This window comes from Narcine bancroftii, chromosome 7, assembly GCF_036971445.1.
Source record: "Narcine bancroftii isolate sNarBan1 chromosome 7, sNarBan1.hap1, whole genome shotgun sequence".
Classification (NCBI taxonomy): domain Eukaryota; kingdom Metazoa; phylum Chordata; class Chondrichthyes; order Torpediniformes; family Narcinidae; genus Narcine; species Narcine bancroftii.
The window spans coordinates 40,781,258-40,798,924 of NC_091475.1; the positions used below are offsets into that span (position 1 = coordinate 40,781,258).

General features: G+C 41.7%; 1 protein-coding gene across 8 annotated transcripts in view; it reads left to right on the forward strand.

Annotated features, from left to right (window-relative positions):
* The window catches only part of LOC138738802 (H(+)/Cl(-) exchange transporter 4), an 84,378-nt gene that overhangs the window by 32,617 nt on the left and 34,094 nt on the right, over nucleotides 1–17,667 (forward strand). For 2 of the 8 annotated variants that reach the window (XM_069889747.1, XM_069889750.1), the window contains 3 exons: nucleotides 1,155–1,205; nucleotides 12,409–12,559; nucleotides 17,465–17,564. In XM_069889747.1, coding sequence (XP_069745848.1) covers nucleotides 12,416–12,559; nucleotides 17,465–17,564 — 244 coding nt within the window. In that variant the 5' untranslated portion in view covers nucleotides 1,155–1,205; nucleotides 12,409–12,415. Of the gene's footprint in view, nucleotides 1–1,154; nucleotides 1,206–5,191; nucleotides 5,279–5,663; nucleotides 5,756–10,362; nucleotides 10,440–12,408; nucleotides 12,560–17,464; nucleotides 17,565–17,667 lie in introns of those variants that run through there. The other 6 variants (XM_069889746.1, XM_069889751.1, XM_069889749.1 and 3 more) reach the window with 5 other exon arrangements.

Here is a 17,667-nt window from a genome sequence, read left to right on the forward strand (position 1 = left end):
TCCTATCAGTGTTAGTGGTAAATCTTTCCAATGTTCTAAGTCATCTTGTAATTTTTTCATTAATGGCTGATAATTTAATTTGTATAGATGCCCTAGATTATTATCTAATTGAATACCTAGGTATCGGATTGCTTGTGTTTGCCATTTAAATGGTGATTCTTTCTTAAACTTTGTGAAATCCGCATTATTCATTGGCATCGCTTCACTTTTATTTGCATTGATTTTGTACCCCGATACTTCTCCATATTCCTTCAATTTCTTATGTAATTCTTTTATTAATAATTTTGGTTCTGTTAAGTATACTATGATGTCATATGCAAATAGACTGATTTTAAATTCCTTCTCTTTTATTTTTATCCCTCTTATTTTATTTTCTGTTCTTATCAGTTCTGCCAAGGGTTCTATAGCTAACGCGAACAGTGAGGGAGATAGTGGAAATCCTTGCCTAGTTGACCTGCTTAATTTAAATAGGTTTGATATATATCCATTTACTGTCACCTTCGCCAATGGTCCCTTATATAATGCTTTAATCCAATTAATATATTTTTCTGGTAGGTTGAACCTCTGTAGTACTTTGAATAAGTAATTCCATTCTACTCTGTCAAAGGTTTTCTCTGCGTCTAAGGCAACCGCCACTGTTGACGTCTTGTTTCCTTGTACTGCATGAATTAAGTTAATGAACTTACAGATATTGTCTGTTGTTCGTCTTTTCTTAATAAATCCAGTTTGATCTAGTTTTACTATTTTTGGTACACAGTCGGCCAATCTGTTTGCTAATAGTTTAGCCATTATAATCTGAGTTGAGTAGAGATATTGGTCTATACAATGCTGGTGTTAGTGGGTCTTTCCCCGTCTTTGGTATTACTGTAATTATTGCTGTTTTGCATAAATCTGGCATGTTTTGTGTTTCTTCAATCTGGTTCATAACTTCCAAGAGAGGAGGAATTAATAAGTCTTTAAATGTTTCATAGAATTCTATTGGGAGTCCGTCCTCTCCCGGCATTTTATTGTTCGGTAGTTTTTTTTTAATATATCCTGTATTTCCTCTATTTCAAATGATTTTATTAATTTGTTTTGCTCCTCTTCTTGCAATTTCTGTCGTTCAATTTTAGCTAGAAACTCATCTATTTTGTCTTCTTTCCCTTCATTCTCAGTTCGATATAATTGCTCGTAGAATTCCATGAAGTTTTCATTGATTTCCATTGGTAAGTTGTTTGTCCTTTTTCCTTGATGCCAATACCGTTCTTTTAGTTTGTTCTGTTTTAAGCTGCCAAGCTAGTATTTTGTGCGTTTTTTTTCTCCTAGCTCATAATACTTCTGCTTTGTTTTCATTATGTTCTTCTCCACCTTGTGCGTTTGTAGTGTTTCGTATTTTATATTTTTGTCTGCCAATTCTCTTTTTGTTGTATCTTCCCTTGTTGCTAATTCTTTTTCTGTACTTGCTATTTACCTTTCCAGCTGTTCTATTTCCCGATTGTAGTCCTTCTTTATCTTAGTTACATAACTTATTATCTGCCCTCTGATAAACGCTTTCATTGCATCCCATAGTATAAATTTATCTTTCACTGATTCCGTATTTATTTCAAAGTACATTTTAATTTGGCGCTCAATGAATTCTCTAAAATTCTGTCTTTTAAGTAGCATGGAGTTTAATCTCCATCTATATGTTCTTGGTGGATTTAAGGACTCTTTCTTATGCACTTTATTGATTTTTATTCTCTCTGTATTGCACAGTCAGTTTGTTTACTTTTTCATCTGTTTACAGTTCTTTATTTACATGTTTATGCTGTGTACAGTTTTTTTTTTGCACTACCAGTTAGTGGTAATTCTGCCTCGCCTGAAGGGAAAAGAACCTCAGGGTGGTATGTGATGTCATGTATGTACTCTGACAATAAATCTGAAATCTGAATCTGAACTGGTTTTACCCATCTACTTGCATGTTAAAATTCTCTATGTCTACCACAACATTGTACTTCTGACACAACTTTTCTATCTGCTGTTGCAATTTGTTGACCACATCCTGGCTACTGTTTAAGGTCTGAATATAACAGCCAACAGTGTCTTTTTCTCCTTGCCAGTTCTTAACTTAGCTCACATTGATTCTTTTGATCCTATCTCATGATCTAATGTTGTTCTTTACCGTTTGCTTACACTCCGTATCCTTGGATATCCAAATGTCAATGATTTCCATCCTTTTGCCACGATTCCACGATGCCCACAACATTAGACCTGCCAATCTGTAGCTGTACTATATTTTCCACTTTATATTATATGCTGCGTGTATTTAAATACAAAACCTTTAGCCCAGTGATTTTCAAACTGCCTCCCTAAACTCACATTCCACCTTAAGCAATGCCTATGTCATAAGTGCTCTGTGATTAGTGAGGGATTGCTTAAGGTGCTGTATGAGTGGGAAGGGAAGGTTCTCAACCTTGCTCTAGACCCAATTGTTACTGAAATATTCTGAGAACAATTGTCATTGGCCCATTTTCTTTTGGAATTATGAAACTGTGCACATAACGAGTCCATTAGCTATGATTAAAACAATAGTTTTCAAACCTTTTTCCTTCCCACTCACATTCCACCTTAAGCAAACCCTTACTAATCACAGAGCACCTATGGCATAGGGATTGCTTAAGGTGGAATGTGAGTTTAGGGGGGGCAGTTTGAAAACCACTGCTTTAGCCCTTTATTTGTTACATTTGACTCTGTGTTGCATTGCAACTCATTTCCCATGGCTGCAATTTTTCCCTATCTGCCTGCCCTTCCACACAAACTCCCTGCCAGCTGATCCTACCTGTGTGCCATCCACCTCTTCCTCTGCCTCTTGGCTTTGGTTCCCATCTCCCTGTGAATCTAGTTTAAACCCCTCCCTCCCCCCCCCAAATATAATTGACAAACCTTTCTGCTAGGATATTGGTTCCACTCATGGTTAGGTGCAACCCGTCCCACTTGGACAGGTCACCCCTTCCCCAGAGAAGTTTCTAGTGATCCAAGAACGAAACCCTGCACCCTGCACCAGCTCTTCAGCTACACATTTGTCTGGACTATTTTGCTGTTCTGACCTCCCCTCCTGGCCCAGGGAGTAATCCAGAGATTACCAGCTTGGAGCCTCTTTACTAACTCCCTAAACTTCTCAGATTTCAGTTTTCATGTCAGAGTACATATGTGACATAGCAGATAACCCTGAGATTATTTTTCCTGTAGGCAAAGCAGAATTACCACTTACTGGTAGGGCAAAATAAAAACTGTACACAATGTACACAAGTAAACAAATAAAGAAATGTAAACAAACCGCAATACAGAGAGAAAATCAATAAAGTCCAAAAGTAAGAATCCTTAAATGAATCTCTGATTGAGTTTGTTGTTGAGGAGTCTGATGGTGGAGGCGTAGCAGCTGTTCCTGAACCTGGTGGTGCGAGTTATGTGGCACCTGTACCTCTTTCCTGATGGCAGCAATAAGATCTGAATGTGGGCTGGGTGGTGTGGAATCCTGATAATTGCTACTGCTCTCTGATGGCAGCGTTCCATTTAGATGTTCTCAATAGTGGGGAGGTTTTGTCTGTGGTGTCCTGGGCTGTGTCCATTATGTTTTGGAGGGTTTTGCGCCCAAGGGTATTGATGTCTCCAATACCTGACCACGATGTGACCAGTCAGCACACTTACCACACACTTCTGTAGAAATTTGTCATGGTTTCCAAAGTCATGACAAATCTCCACAAACTCCTGCCTGAGCAAGTGGTGGTGCTGACGTGCTTTTTCAATGATACATTAGGGCATTGGGTCCAGGAAAGATCCTCCGTGAAAATCACTCCCAAGAACTTAAATTTGCACACCCTCTCCACCTCTGATCCCCAAATGATCAATGGATCATACACCTCTGGTTTTTCCTTCTGAAGTCAACAATCAGCTCCTTGGTTTTGATGACATCGAGTTTGAAGTTGTTGATGGTGCACCATTTAGCCAAGTTTTCAATTTCCTTCCTGTATGCTGATTCATTGCCACTTTTTATGCAATCCACTACCGTAGTATTGTCAGTGAATTTGTAGATGGTGTCATACTGAGCCACACAGACATAGATGTAAAGTGAGTAGAGCGGGGGCTAAGAACGCAGCCCTGTGGTGCTCCAGTACTGATGGAGACTGTGGAGGAGATGTTCCTACCAATCCTCACTGATTGTGGTCTGGAGATATTTTGTAGGACTTTTCCCCTACTCCTGCCTATGTCAACAGTACCAATATTTACCACGACTACTGGCAGATCACCCTCCCCCTTAAGAATATCCTACACCCCCTCATATACATCCTGGACCTGAGTACCCAGGAGACAGCACACGCTCATGGAGTCTCTTTTGCGACTGCAGAATCTCCTATCAATTCCTCTCACCATCGAGTCCCTGCCCACTGCAATCCCCGATGATTAACATTTTAGTTAGGCTATCAGAACAAGAAACAACTTAGAAATGGACGTGTCTCAAATTGCAGCGTAGAGGAGACCCAGAGAGAATGTCTATGTTTGTGTTTATCTGTCACAAAATACATAGTGAATACATAGTACAGCGAGAAATGTTCTTGTGTGAACCGACCAGCAGGTTACCTCTAACAATCTTTCAGCCATATAAATAATATAATTTACAGAGTGTAGGATTACTTTGAGAAGGAAGATCAATTCACATCAAACAATGGTGGCATGAGATTGTAGATATGCAGTTCATTCAGGAGCCTGTTGACTATGGGGAAGAAATTGTTTAAGCACGTTGATGTGCGATTTCACAATTTTCACCCTGCTCCCTGCTGAAAGGAGAAGAGGGTGTGTGTGCCGATAACAGGAGGCTGAGGGACCAAGAAAACATCTTTGATTTCTAGCTTTTCCCAGTTCTATCAAGGGTCTTCAAGCTGGAAAGTTAACTCTGTTCCTCTTCCTGCTAGCGCTGCTTCAGCCACAGAATGATTCCAGCAGTCTCTGCCTTGGTTTCAGCTTCCTAGGTTCTGATTGTTTTCTAGATTAAATTGATTACTATTTGGAGAGTTGCATTAAGGTTCAGAGTCATTGTCTGAAACTGCTGTTATATTGCAACATTAAAATGTTCCTTCCTCCAGGTATTACACAATTTGGTGGATCGGTGACAACGTTGCAATTGGAGCAGATTTTCTGATGCGTTAGAATGTTTTCTAACAGTTCGTATTGCAGTAGCATCTTGACCCAGCAAGACGCGAGAGCAAGTGACCGAAAAGTTTCATGGGATGAATTGAAGGGCTTCTTAAGGGAATGCAGAGAGGTAGGAAGGTGCAAGGAAGGAAGTTCAGTCCTCACAGACAGAGTACAGCATTCATTGGCAGAGAGAAAGTAGTCAGAGAAATGCCAGTGGTTGGAACTTTTGGTGTGCTGCCGTGGGAGGTTGCAGAGACAGACAGCATGGTGCCAGTGGTTGGATAGTCAGCCGGCTCTCTCTACTTGCTATGCAATGGTTTCATCCTTCATACCTGATTACAACATCCGAGCATTCTTCTGGAACACCACACCAGGGAGATGGATAACCAACTTACTTTGGATGACTATAGGTGGGGTGGGGTGGGGGGGGGGTGGAGGAGAAAAGAATTTGAGTTAACCTCATTAAGCTCGATGCCTGTTAATATTGTTACTATGATCTGTGTTCCAAAAAGTTTCCTCTGGTGCTATCGACCAGTGGCTCATGTCATGAAGGGGAGCAGGGAATATGAAGATGGACATTTATCTTGAAAAAGGTAAACCTGAGGTGGGTTTAAAGAGGAAAGTCTGCAGATGTTGTAATTGTAGTTTTATACTGGAGAAATCAGCAGGTCCTGCAATATCCACAGGAAGGAAAGATATATAACCAACGTTTTGTGCCTGAGCCCTTCGTCAAGGATTCAGAAAAAAGTGGCAAGTGCCCGAATAAAAAGGAGGATGAGGAAAGAAGGGAGAGGGGAGGAACACAGAATAACAGGCCATGGGTGGATATGGGGGGCAGGGGAGGACAGGAGAGAAAAACGCTGAGAAGTGATGGTGGGAAGGGATAGCTCTCTGAATAGAGTCAGAAAGGGTGGGGAGCTGAATGAAAGGAGACAGAGGGATGGGGAAAGAGAGAGAGACAGGGGAGGGGCCTAATGGAAACTGGAGGTTGATATTAATGCCATCTGGTTGGAGAGTGCCCAGATGGAATATTAAGTGTTGTTCTTCCAATTGTGGGTGGCCTTGGTTTGGCAATACACGAGGCTATGGACAGACATGTCGGTGTGTGAATAGGAGATGGAATTGAAATGTTTGGCCACTGGGATACCCCCTCTTATCCACTGGACAGAGCAAAAGTGCTCAATGAAATGAGCTTCCAATCTGTGCCCAGTCTCTCTCATGTAGAGGAGGCCACAACTGAAGCACCAGATGCAGTAGCTGACCTCTGCAGATTCACGTGTTGCTTCACTTGGAAGGATTGATTGAAACCCTAAATGGTAGTGAGGGAGGAGGGCGCAATTTCCTGTGATCACGGGTAGGTTCTAAGTGGGTGATTAATGGGGAGGGATGACTGGATGAAGGAATCATGGAGGGAGTTGTCTCTGCAAAAGGTGGAGAGGGGAAGATGTGTCTGGTGGTGGGATCCTATTGTAGTTGGCAGAAATTGTGGAAAGTAACATGTTGGATGTGGAGGCTGGTTGGTGAGGACAAGGGGAGTCCTGACCTTATTGCACCTTGGGGCAGAGGGAGCCAGGGCAGGGAGTGAAGAGATGTAGTCCAGGTGGGAGTTGGAACGTTTGTAGAATATGTCTGTTCTATGTTTGTCTCTGAGATGGAGCCAGAGAGAGATTAAGAAAGGGAGTGTTGCCAGAGATGGACCAAGACCAAGTAAATTTGAAATTGGTTTAAAAGTTGGTAGCAAAATCTGAAGTGGATTGTTGGAAGATAGAAGTATCATGCATGATGACTCTTGGTAAGAGTGTGCCAGATGGCAATGTTTTTATGAGAGTGGCATGACCACAGAGAATACCCATGGGAAGAATGCAGAGAGCCATGGTGTCAGCCTGTTTACGGGACCATTCATCCCATTGTGCAATCCAATGCTCGCTTTTCATGGCACAGGTTCTCTGTCTATTGAAGCAGTAAAGGCTACTTCTGTAAACATATTTAAGACATATTTAAGGTTGGATAGATATTTACATAGGAGGAGAATTAAGATATATGGGGAAAAGCTGAGAAGAGCCAATTGTCAGATCAACCATGATCTTATTGAATGGCGGAACAGGCTCAATGGGTTGAATGGCCTAATTCTGCTCATATTCTTATATGTGAGTGTATGTTTAGAAGCAGGAAGGAACATTCTCTCCACCCACCCCCGCCCCCACACCCCACCCATAAACTATGTATTTTGGTGATCGTCAACTCCATGCTGTAGGGGTCTCAAAGGAATAGAAAAGCAGATTCTGGGGAGGACCTTCTCTTGCTGACCTGACAACCAGGCACTGCTGCCATGGATCCATGAATGGACATTCACCTTGGAACAGAGCATGAAGAAGTGGGAGCAAAAGGCCACCCATAGCAGGAGTAGCTGGAAGGGGACACCTCTGAGTGTTTTTACATCTGCTTGAAGCCATTCTCCTGATGGACTTGAGGGAGCGGCAGCATCTATCATACCAACACTCAGTTCCTCAAGCACATCCCTTCCACTAGCTCTGTTGAACGCAGGAGGTCTACAGCTCTGTTACTTAGGGCAGCGGATAGACGGAAGGCAGCTATGAGATGGGAAGAGGGTTGAGCCTTCTGGGGATGAGACCAAGACACCAATGTGACCTGATCAAGTCTTCTCTTCAACTGGCAGTAAAATATGATGTTATAGCTCTCAGACTGCGCTGAGGGTGTCCTGCTCTGCTTTTTGCAGTAATATACCTGAGATTCTGTAGCTTGGAGTCTCAGTCAGGATGTGGCGCTCACTCCCAAGGTGTAATGCATTGTCAGTGGTCTTTCATTTGAGATGTTAAATTAAGACCCGCTGCCAGCTCAGGTGAATGTCCACATTGATTAGCTGCAGTGCAATGTTATGGTCTCAGGAGATCCTCACCAATCACCTCCTGGACTCAGTGATTGAGTGGTTGTCTCTCTGTAGCGCAGGGTGCTGCACTGAAAGCACATAATCATTGCCACCACAAACCATATGGACAGACCATGGGACCGCCATCACCACCACCTCTGATAGGTGCGGCAGACCATGCGACCACCATCACCACCACCTCTGACTGCAACCTGCAGTCCTGTTGGAAAGTCTTGTCTTCCGGGACCTTGGGAAGATGTTGCAAGATGTTGACACATTCCAAACTGTCCTCATTATTATTGGCTATCTCCCCTTGACCATCTCAGTCTGATGAAGGGTTCCAAGCAGAAACACTGGGATCTCTTTTGCTCACATTTTTGCTCGACCTGCTGAGTTCCTCCAACAAACTGTTTGTTGCTGTGGGTCAAGAATTGGATCCAACTGCTCAAACCAGTCATCTCTAGTGCAGATCAAATCAATGGGTTGAAAACAGAGTTTCGCCATTGTCTGGAGCCCTTGCTCTCCTGTCTTGATTGAGTACTGCATAGAACACATCGTTAAATTCATCAGGATGGATGTGGGCACAAGAGGGGTGTCATGGGTGTCATTGCTAGGCTGTAGAGACATCCAGATCAAACCCTAGTACATGGACAATGATGGAATTTTCTGCTCAGATTGGTCAGCATCTGTGACCAGATTGAGTTGACATTGGGAGCCAGAAAGTTGAGGCCGTGATCTTCACCAACTAGTCCGATCGGTACGGCATTCCCTTCATCATCAGGTCTGACTACTGGAAAGTGCTGGTGATCTGGCTTGGAGGGGGAAAGGTGTGTAAGAAAAATTGGTGGAGTGGATAGGCAAAGACCATCAGAAATTGGCACTGAAGGGGCAGTGCTCTCTCTTAATAATGAGCTAGACTCTTGTTATCAGGAATGAGGTACTATCTGTGCTGATGTATCTGACTCATGTGACCCATCCTTGCATAGGTAATCACCCAAGCTATCATCTGGGGATTCAAGTTGGAATGGTCCAATGGTTATGATGCACAAGTCCCTTGGCAATAGGGGAAAAGTGCATGCTGATGACCACCTTAGTGTGTGGCTGCATCAGGCTGTGCTTGGAACCAATGTTCACGAGCACTCAGTGTCATTATGTGCTGAGGTTTTAATTGTCGCAGATGTTGTGAAGAATGGTTCTGGTCCTGCTGCTACACAATGTCCCAGTCAGGTGGACATTGCTGCATGGTGGCTCTGGTAAGGTGGTTCCCTGAGCAGGCTGTCCAAAAGTCTCCAGAACTCACCAACGAAATGCTGGCTGGTGGTGAGCAGGGTCCTCCCAGTCAGCTCTTCCTGCATTTTTATTGTGCTTTCAGGTTGGCTGTGATGAGGACGCAGGGTCCCTTATCACAGTTCATCCTGAGCAGCTGCACAACTGAGGACTTTCTGGTCTACAGGGTGTTCCCAGGTCAGAGACATGCACATGCATAGCTGCATAGAGACGTTCATGCACACCCACATAGCCACATAGACAGGCACACACACACATGCGCACAGCCGCATGGACAGGCACACACACGCGCACAGCCGCATAGACAGGCACACACACACGCACAGCCGCATAGAGACACAGGCACATGCACAATGCATGGACAGGCACACAGCCACGCACGAACAGGTACAGGCCCGTGCACACAGGCCCACCCACACACGCACACACACGAGCCGGAAGATCATCAACTCGAGGAAAACCTAAAACTTGTTGGTCTTTCAGCACAATGAAACATTCATGAGGGAATGCCGCCATGGGCTCGTTCCAGGTGCAGGGATGCACTGAAGAGCCAATACAAAGCCTTTATGGTGAATGACTACACTCGAGGGTCCTTATGCCACTGGTCTTTGAGGGGATGGGTTCGATATAGAAGCCTCAGTCACTTGATGTCTATTGATGTCTATTGCCCTAGGAGACCATAATGACAGTGGTGCCTGTAGACAGACAGAATGAGCAAACACTTCCAGTGAACAGAATACTGGAATTGTCTGGACTGTGTGTGTATTTATATTCTGTGTGTATTTTATAGATAGATAGATATAGTGATATATCTATATAAAATTTTGTACTTGTATATAAAGAGAAAAAAAAAAGTTTAGTATTGAAATAAAAAGTAAGTGCTTTTCAAGGTTTGCAGCAAATGTTCATGCACAAATGATACTCATTTATGGATGTATATTGTTATGATACATTTTATATTGTTATGATGTTGTCTCTTCTCAGGAAGACCCTTGGCTAATGTGGGATGTGTAGAATCTGCCACTGGTGGAGCAGGAGAACAAGTTGTTTGAGCAGTTGTGTGTCCTTTCCCAGTCTGGATTTCATTTCTGTGCTCCCACCATTAAGATCCCAGGTACTTAGAGGCTTTCCTGGATTCTCCTCCCAAGTTGTGCACTCACAAGTCAGGGAATGCCGGGAGTTGATGAGGAGGTTAATTGTTGCTTCAGGTTGACTTTGAGAATAGGCTCAAAGCATTTCCCCTGCCCTGGTAATCTCTCATCATGACTGAGCTGAGAATGGAGTTCTTATTTCAGGAGCGTAGTGCTAGGCTTGTAAGTAAAGCCCAGGAATTCCTATAGTGTACCACTCTGTGCATCAGAAGCAGCTACTGTGCAATCCCAATTGTCCATCGTGCCTTCTGTTGCAATACTACCAGTGTCCTCCAGATGTCAGTTGTGCCTCAGTTGGAAACACTCTTTTGCTTGTATGCTTTAGCAGTGGTCAAGACTCATTGTACTTTTACTGAAAATTGTACTTGGCGAACACAATGTGCATTGCTGAGCAACGAAGTTCACAGACGCATGTAATAGATTCCATGGTAACAGTTTAAAGAAACGTATAAGTAATGCCTGCTGTCTGAACCATTTAATTTGAATAAAATAGAATTACTTAGTGTTTTGTGGATCATGTGCACATGTTGGCTGCCCACCTGCAGCGCAACAGTGATTTCAAAAAGTATGTTTTTCTGCACAATTTCCGGGGATGTGATGGTGTCTACATAGAATGCATGGTCCTTTTACTGCATGGAGTCTACACCTACTGCAATTTTACCTTGGTTCTTTCTGGAGCACAGTCGCAGTAGATGGAACTTTCTACTCCTTCAAGAAGTTTCTTGGAGGCAAGGTTATGAGCAAGTTTTTTGGAGTTTTTATTTTGGGAAAGACTGAAAAGTCTTGGGGCTAATAACACAGCCTTGGTTGGCATTGGCCTCTGAGATGGGTTCATTGCATGAATTGTAGGCCATTCTGAAGCAAGGAAGGATGGAGAAGAATTTCTGTAGTATTATTTGGATTTGTGGAAGGTATTCTACATTCCTTTTAATCAATGGAATCAAAGGCTTCAGTGTGCTTGCAAAACTACTCTTCACAATTGTGCTCTTGCTAAAGATTATAATCACAGTGCTAGTCAGAGTGTATAACTCCTATATATATAAAATTTGCCTTTGCTCTCATTGGAGAAGATAGTCAACAGTAATGTTCACGATATTACACTATCTAGTGTTGACTGAGTACATGGTTATACTGGGCTCATGGTATATAATTACAGTACCCTTCACTGAGTATGTGGTTCTGCTGTCACAGTATAATATTGCAGAATTGGTCATACAATTACACAATTGACCATAGAATTATTTGGCTGTCCAGAGAGTATATGGTTATAATGTCTCAAAATAATTAGTTATACAAACAAGAAAGTTACAAAATTTCCAGGTTATGTAATTATACAACTATTCACTGTCTATAGAGTATATAGGTCGAGTACCTCTTATCTCGAAATTCATGGGGCCAGAAGAATTTTGGATTTTTTTGGATTTTGGAACACTATTAAATAATTACACTTGTTTACTCAGCATATTTACATATGCAAAAATTAACTGAAGTAGGCATATATTGAAAAATCTACACTCATCAATGCACTACTTACATCCTCTAAGTCCCATTCTCCGAACGGGATTGCTGAATTCAATTACATAATACTTCACGGACGAAAAAAGATTTGGATAAGGGGTATTGTACTTGGTCCTGTTTACAAGATATTCAGCTTACTGTCCATAGTATGAAGTTATATTTTCAGAATATATAATCTAAGAACAGTGTAACTACAATGCTATGCATAGAGAATATGCAACAACAATATTTTCTATTTATATTATGTCTTTAACTTAGGAACAGTTGTCATACTCTGCTCAGAGTGCACTGTTAAAGCTGTTCAGTGTTGTAACAGTACCTTGAATATTGGCAGTATTATCTGTTGAAAAAGAAAATTCAAAGCCTATTTTGAAATATATTCTAATTGAATATTTGCCTCTTTTTTTAAACAAGGTCTAGTATGGCAACTGGAGGAGAGATGAACGGCTCAGGGAATTTAATGGACTTCCTGGATGAATCAATCCCAGAGGTTGGAATGTATGAGGACTTCCATACAATTGATTGGTTGAGAGAAAAATCCCGTGACACTGACAGGCACAGAAAGGTATTCAGCAAACTTTAAGTATTTGTTTCAGCTGTGGGAGAATTTGAGGATTTACTTGGTCACAAATGAAGTGCTGGAAACACTCAGCAGATCAGGCAGTGTCTGGAATATCTCTTATTAGGTGAGACCATATGAGGGGTGCATGGTGATGGAATTTCATTGGTGCTGGCAGAATTTGCCGAGGATGATCTGCTTTTGCAGAGGTTGGTTGGGTCAAAGCTGAGGACTGGGGAATTCTGCTGTTCCTCTGTCCAGTTGGAGCATTTCTATCGAGGGTGTGTTAGTTACTTGAACCACAAAAAAATCTGCTGGAGGAACTTGGTGGGTCGAGCAGCATCAGTGGGAGATAAAGGATGGTCGATGTTTTGGATCGGAACCCTTCAATAGGACTCATCAAGAGTTAGGTTCCAACAACTGCAGTCTTGGTTTTTGGTCGCAGGTTCCACCATCTGCAGGTCTCGTGTGTCTCCAATGCTTCACTTACAATCCTGATTAACTGAAGGTTAATGCCCTGGGTTATCCACAATCAAAGGGAGTGAGCTCTGTCAACTTAACCTCTCCAAATTCTCCTTCTGTAAATCCACGTTTGTAATCCCATGGTTGGTAACTGTGGGACAATATTGTGATTCAATGAATGTAAACCCTAGTTGTAATTCAGCAGTTATTATTCAGGCTTGCTACAAAGCCACGAGGCATAGAACCCCAACTGACTGTAGACTATGTTTACGAGGCTGTTAAAATCTGAGCGAGAGGTAAACTGGAAGCAATCAAAGGCAGGTGCAGTATCATGTGGGCATAGGGTGATCCTAGAGACACTAATTTATATGGTATATAGTATAGGAGCATGTTTACTAAGCAGTGAGCAGGTTCCACTGAGAATCTGCATCCAATGCAGTGGATGGTTGCGTGCTCCGATCTCTATGCCAGCACACTCCACTGGATGACCAATGTGGCTCTTTGGCCTCTGATCCCACTCGGGGTATATTCCAGCCACCAGTAGGAACACTTAATAGAGCTCATTCATTTGCATGGGTGGGGCACCATCTTCATTAATGAGTCAGTTAATTTTGCTTCTTTAATGTGTATTTTACTTTAATTCAGAGCTTTTGATTAACGGGCAATTTTTGTGGGGAAGCCTGTTCACTCCTCATGAAACAGCCGCTGGACAGAGTTCTCATTCTTTGGGATCCATGTGACCCCTTAATGTAGGGGCAGCTGCAGTTTCAACAAGGCAGGTCACAAAATACTGTCTGGTTATTGTTTGGGCAGCACTTAAAACTGGAAGGTGGAATTGGAATGGAATGCATTCCCAGTGCCCCGTGTCCGCTCCAGCTTTTGTCCTTTTTTGTAGTTATCCTGGTAGATATAATTCACATGCTTTGCCAAGTGGGCAGGTTGTATTTCTGAGGTGGTGAGTTTGCAGAATGATTGGGGGGGGGGATTGTTATCATTGGGTCCAGTTTGGGCTGAACCAACTGCATTGAGACCCTCTGGGCTCTATTCTCTCCAAGTCTGTGTACATCTTCCCCGGTTTCCTCCCACCACTCAAAACGTACCGGGGTTGTAGGTTAATTGGGTGAAATTGCCGGCATGGGCCCGTGGACAGAAGGGCCTGTAATCGTGTTGTCTGTTGAAAAGAAAATGGAATTAGGATTGATGGAAGCTGGGGAGTGTAATCTGGCAGGACATACATTGGATGGTTTGTAATTCAGGTGAGTATAACTTTGGTGGGAGTTGGAATAGCCAGCGTGGATTGTCATCCTGAAAAATTTAATGCTTGTGAGGTATTCCTGGTGCCATCCATTCAAGGAGGCAAATCTCACTGTGGTCAGTCTGCTGTGGCAAAGTTTGGTTAAACTTACTGGCTAGAGTTCACTTGTTAACTTTCTCTTAAAATAGCAACTATTAAAAATATACTGTGTTGGTTAATAGGATGAACAAAATCCAAGTGAACAAAATTCCAACTGTAAAAGTAGAATATCTTCTACTTCAAATGCATTGTGAATGCAAATGAGTTATGAATATTATAGCAATTCTTCATAAACTGTCATCTGAACCTGATTATGAAAGTGAACTGATTATATTTATTTCTTAATTGTACAATCAATATTTTAATGCACGATTTCCCAGTGTGAATCCATCAATGTAGGACCATTTTTTTTCTCATTGCTAAGCTGTTGAAACTAAAATAATAAAAAAAAAACTGTTTGCCAATGTTTAATGTGAATAGCATTATATTCTGGTAGATTTGTTGATCTCAACAACAATGAGAAAAATCTTTATTAAAAAAACAACAGCATTGAGCTGATGCGTCTGAGTAGCCCTTTACCCCTTTGTGATCAGATGTAAGCAGGGACTGGTCAACCTGCTAATGTTAACCCAGGATTTACGATAAAAAGTGATTGGTGGAACATCTGACTCAGTGATGACCATTCTACTGTCCACTCATTGCTGTAGGCATTAACAGTGTAGAGGGAACGTTATCTTCCAGAGTTAGCATTGTGTTTTGGCTAACTTTGGATGAAATTTGCAAGCTCTTGTGCAAAATGTTCTGCAAAGAAAAAAGGAAATCAACATAAGAATTCAAGAAATAGGAGCAGGAGTCTGCCATCTAGCCTGTCGAACTTGCGTCTCTCAATAAGACTGTGGTTGATCTGGCTGTGGATTCGCCTCACCAGCTGCTTGTTCCCCATAACCCTTAATTCCCCTACAATGAAATAATCTGTCCATCTCTGTATTAAATATGTTTAATGATAATGAGTTTATTGTAATATTCAATGTACATTTGCACCAATATTCATACTTGCTGCAGCCAAACTAGAGTAAAAACTACAATAGCATGCATTAAATTTTATTAAAAAGTGATAATAAATACAAAAGATGGATTCTAGATAAATATTGACAATTATGACTCTTTCTCCTACTGCTTCCTTGAGCAGAGTGTTCACAGATTTACTATGTTCTGGGAGAAGCAGTTCCTCCTCATGAATGCGTTAATTGGATATTTTGGATTTATTACATTATTTTGCCTGTGCTTTCAAGTTTTATGGTGGCAGTGTCCTCCTGAGCCAATGTCCTCTACCAAGAATGTGCTTTGTAATGGAGTCACTAGTGCAATGGCAGGCAATTTGCAGGGAGCAAGGTTCATCAAAGTAATCAGGTAAAGGACCAAGTGCTGTGTTTTTTGTGATACTGAGGAATAAATCTTGGACAGAACTCTGGGCAAATATCCCACCTCTCCTTCAAACAGGAGAATGGAATCTTGTACTTCATCCTGAGAGATGTTTGGAGGAAGCCACTTCAGACGGTGAGGCACGGCCCTGGCACTGCACCGGATGGCTGCTTGGTCTTTGTGGTCGAGGGCCTGGAGTGAAGTTTGAACCCCCTATAATGAGACCTGGTGACAACCGAGATAATCACAGAGTAAAAATGGAGCCTGTGTAAATTTCCTTTCCATTTTTTTAAACCTTTATTTACTACATTGTCCATGATTACCAATGCTTAAATTTTATTCTATGCAATGTGAAACACAGAGCAAGCTAAACATACAAGGCCCCTGTGGGTTTTAACAGGATGGGTATGAAGAGGATGTTTCCTCTTATAGGTGAATCTTGAACTAATGTCACTTGGTAAAAATACGGGTTACCTATTTAAGTCCGTGGGAAAATCTACATGGAACATTGCCGACAGAGAGGAGCAGCAATCATCAAGGATCCACACCACCCAGGCCATGCTCTGTTCTTGGAGCTGCCACCGGGAAAGAGGTTCAGGAACAGCTGCTACCCCTCAAGCATCAGACTCTTCAACAACAAACTCTCTTTCTTCTAAGTAATATAAGAAGTAAAGAACTTGGACTCGATTTGGATGGAGCACAAAAAAGATTTATTATGATAGCCTTAGCTGTAGCAAAAAAATATATTATGTCAACCTAGGAAATCAGAAGATAGCCTGAGAATACAGCAATGGTACTTAGAAATGAATAAATGTATTCCATTGGAAAAAATAACATATAATTTAAGAAATAACATCACAGTATTCGAACAAATTTGGGAACCGTACATGGAACACAACAGAGAAGTCCTACCGCGGACCTCCTCCGCCTAAAATGACAGAAGGAGAAGAAGACGAAATGAACTGAACCAGTATGTAAAAGTAGATGACACTAATTTCTTGTTTATTTTCATTGTGTGACGACATTGTTTAATGGGTTTAATGTATCATATATGTTGAACGTTGAGTGGGTGGGGAGGGGGGGTGAAGGAGGGAGAGAAGGAAGGGGGGAAAAGGGGAGAAAATGACTGTGTATATTCAAGAGGGAAATGTTTGTGTGTATTTTGGTTAATATGGTTCATAGTGTGAAAAATAAAAAAAATTTAAAAAAAAAACAATAAACTCAATCAGAGACTCATTTAAGGACTCTTCCTTTGCACATTATTTATTATTGGATATTTATTTTCTGTATTGCAGTCAGTTTGTGTGTACTTTACTTTGTTTACATTTCTTTCTTTTATATACATATCTTTTCTTGAATAACAGTGTTTTGCACGACCGATAAGTAGAAATTTTACCTGGTCCACAGGAAAAAGAATCTCAGGGTTGTATGTGATGTCATGTTTGTACAATGACAATAAATCTGAACTTTGAAGTAAGAAATTAAGTAAAATATTTGACTATTTTCATGGTGCAATTAAATAATCTCTTGATAAGCAAAAAAGTGCAAGTTTACTGCAGATAGATGAGAATGTGGAACTGAGATTACAATCAGATCAGCCTGGTATTAATGAGCAGCAGAACAGGGGTTGAGGGATTGAGTGGCCTACTCTGGTTCACTTGATAGATTTTATATTAAAACTACAGTAAGAATCATCCAAACATATTCAATATTCACTCTGCCTTTATTTTCAGATCACAAGCAGAAGCAAAGAGTCCATTTGGGAATGTATCAAAGGCTTATTGGATGCGTGGTCTGGATGGGTGGTGATGCTGCTTATTGGACTTCTGGCAGGTATGAAACCTCAAGCTTCTCAAAGTATATGGCTATTTATGTGGTCATGTGTGAAATGACAGAAAGCGACTGGACAAGGAGATGACAGTCTTTTCTTCCCAAA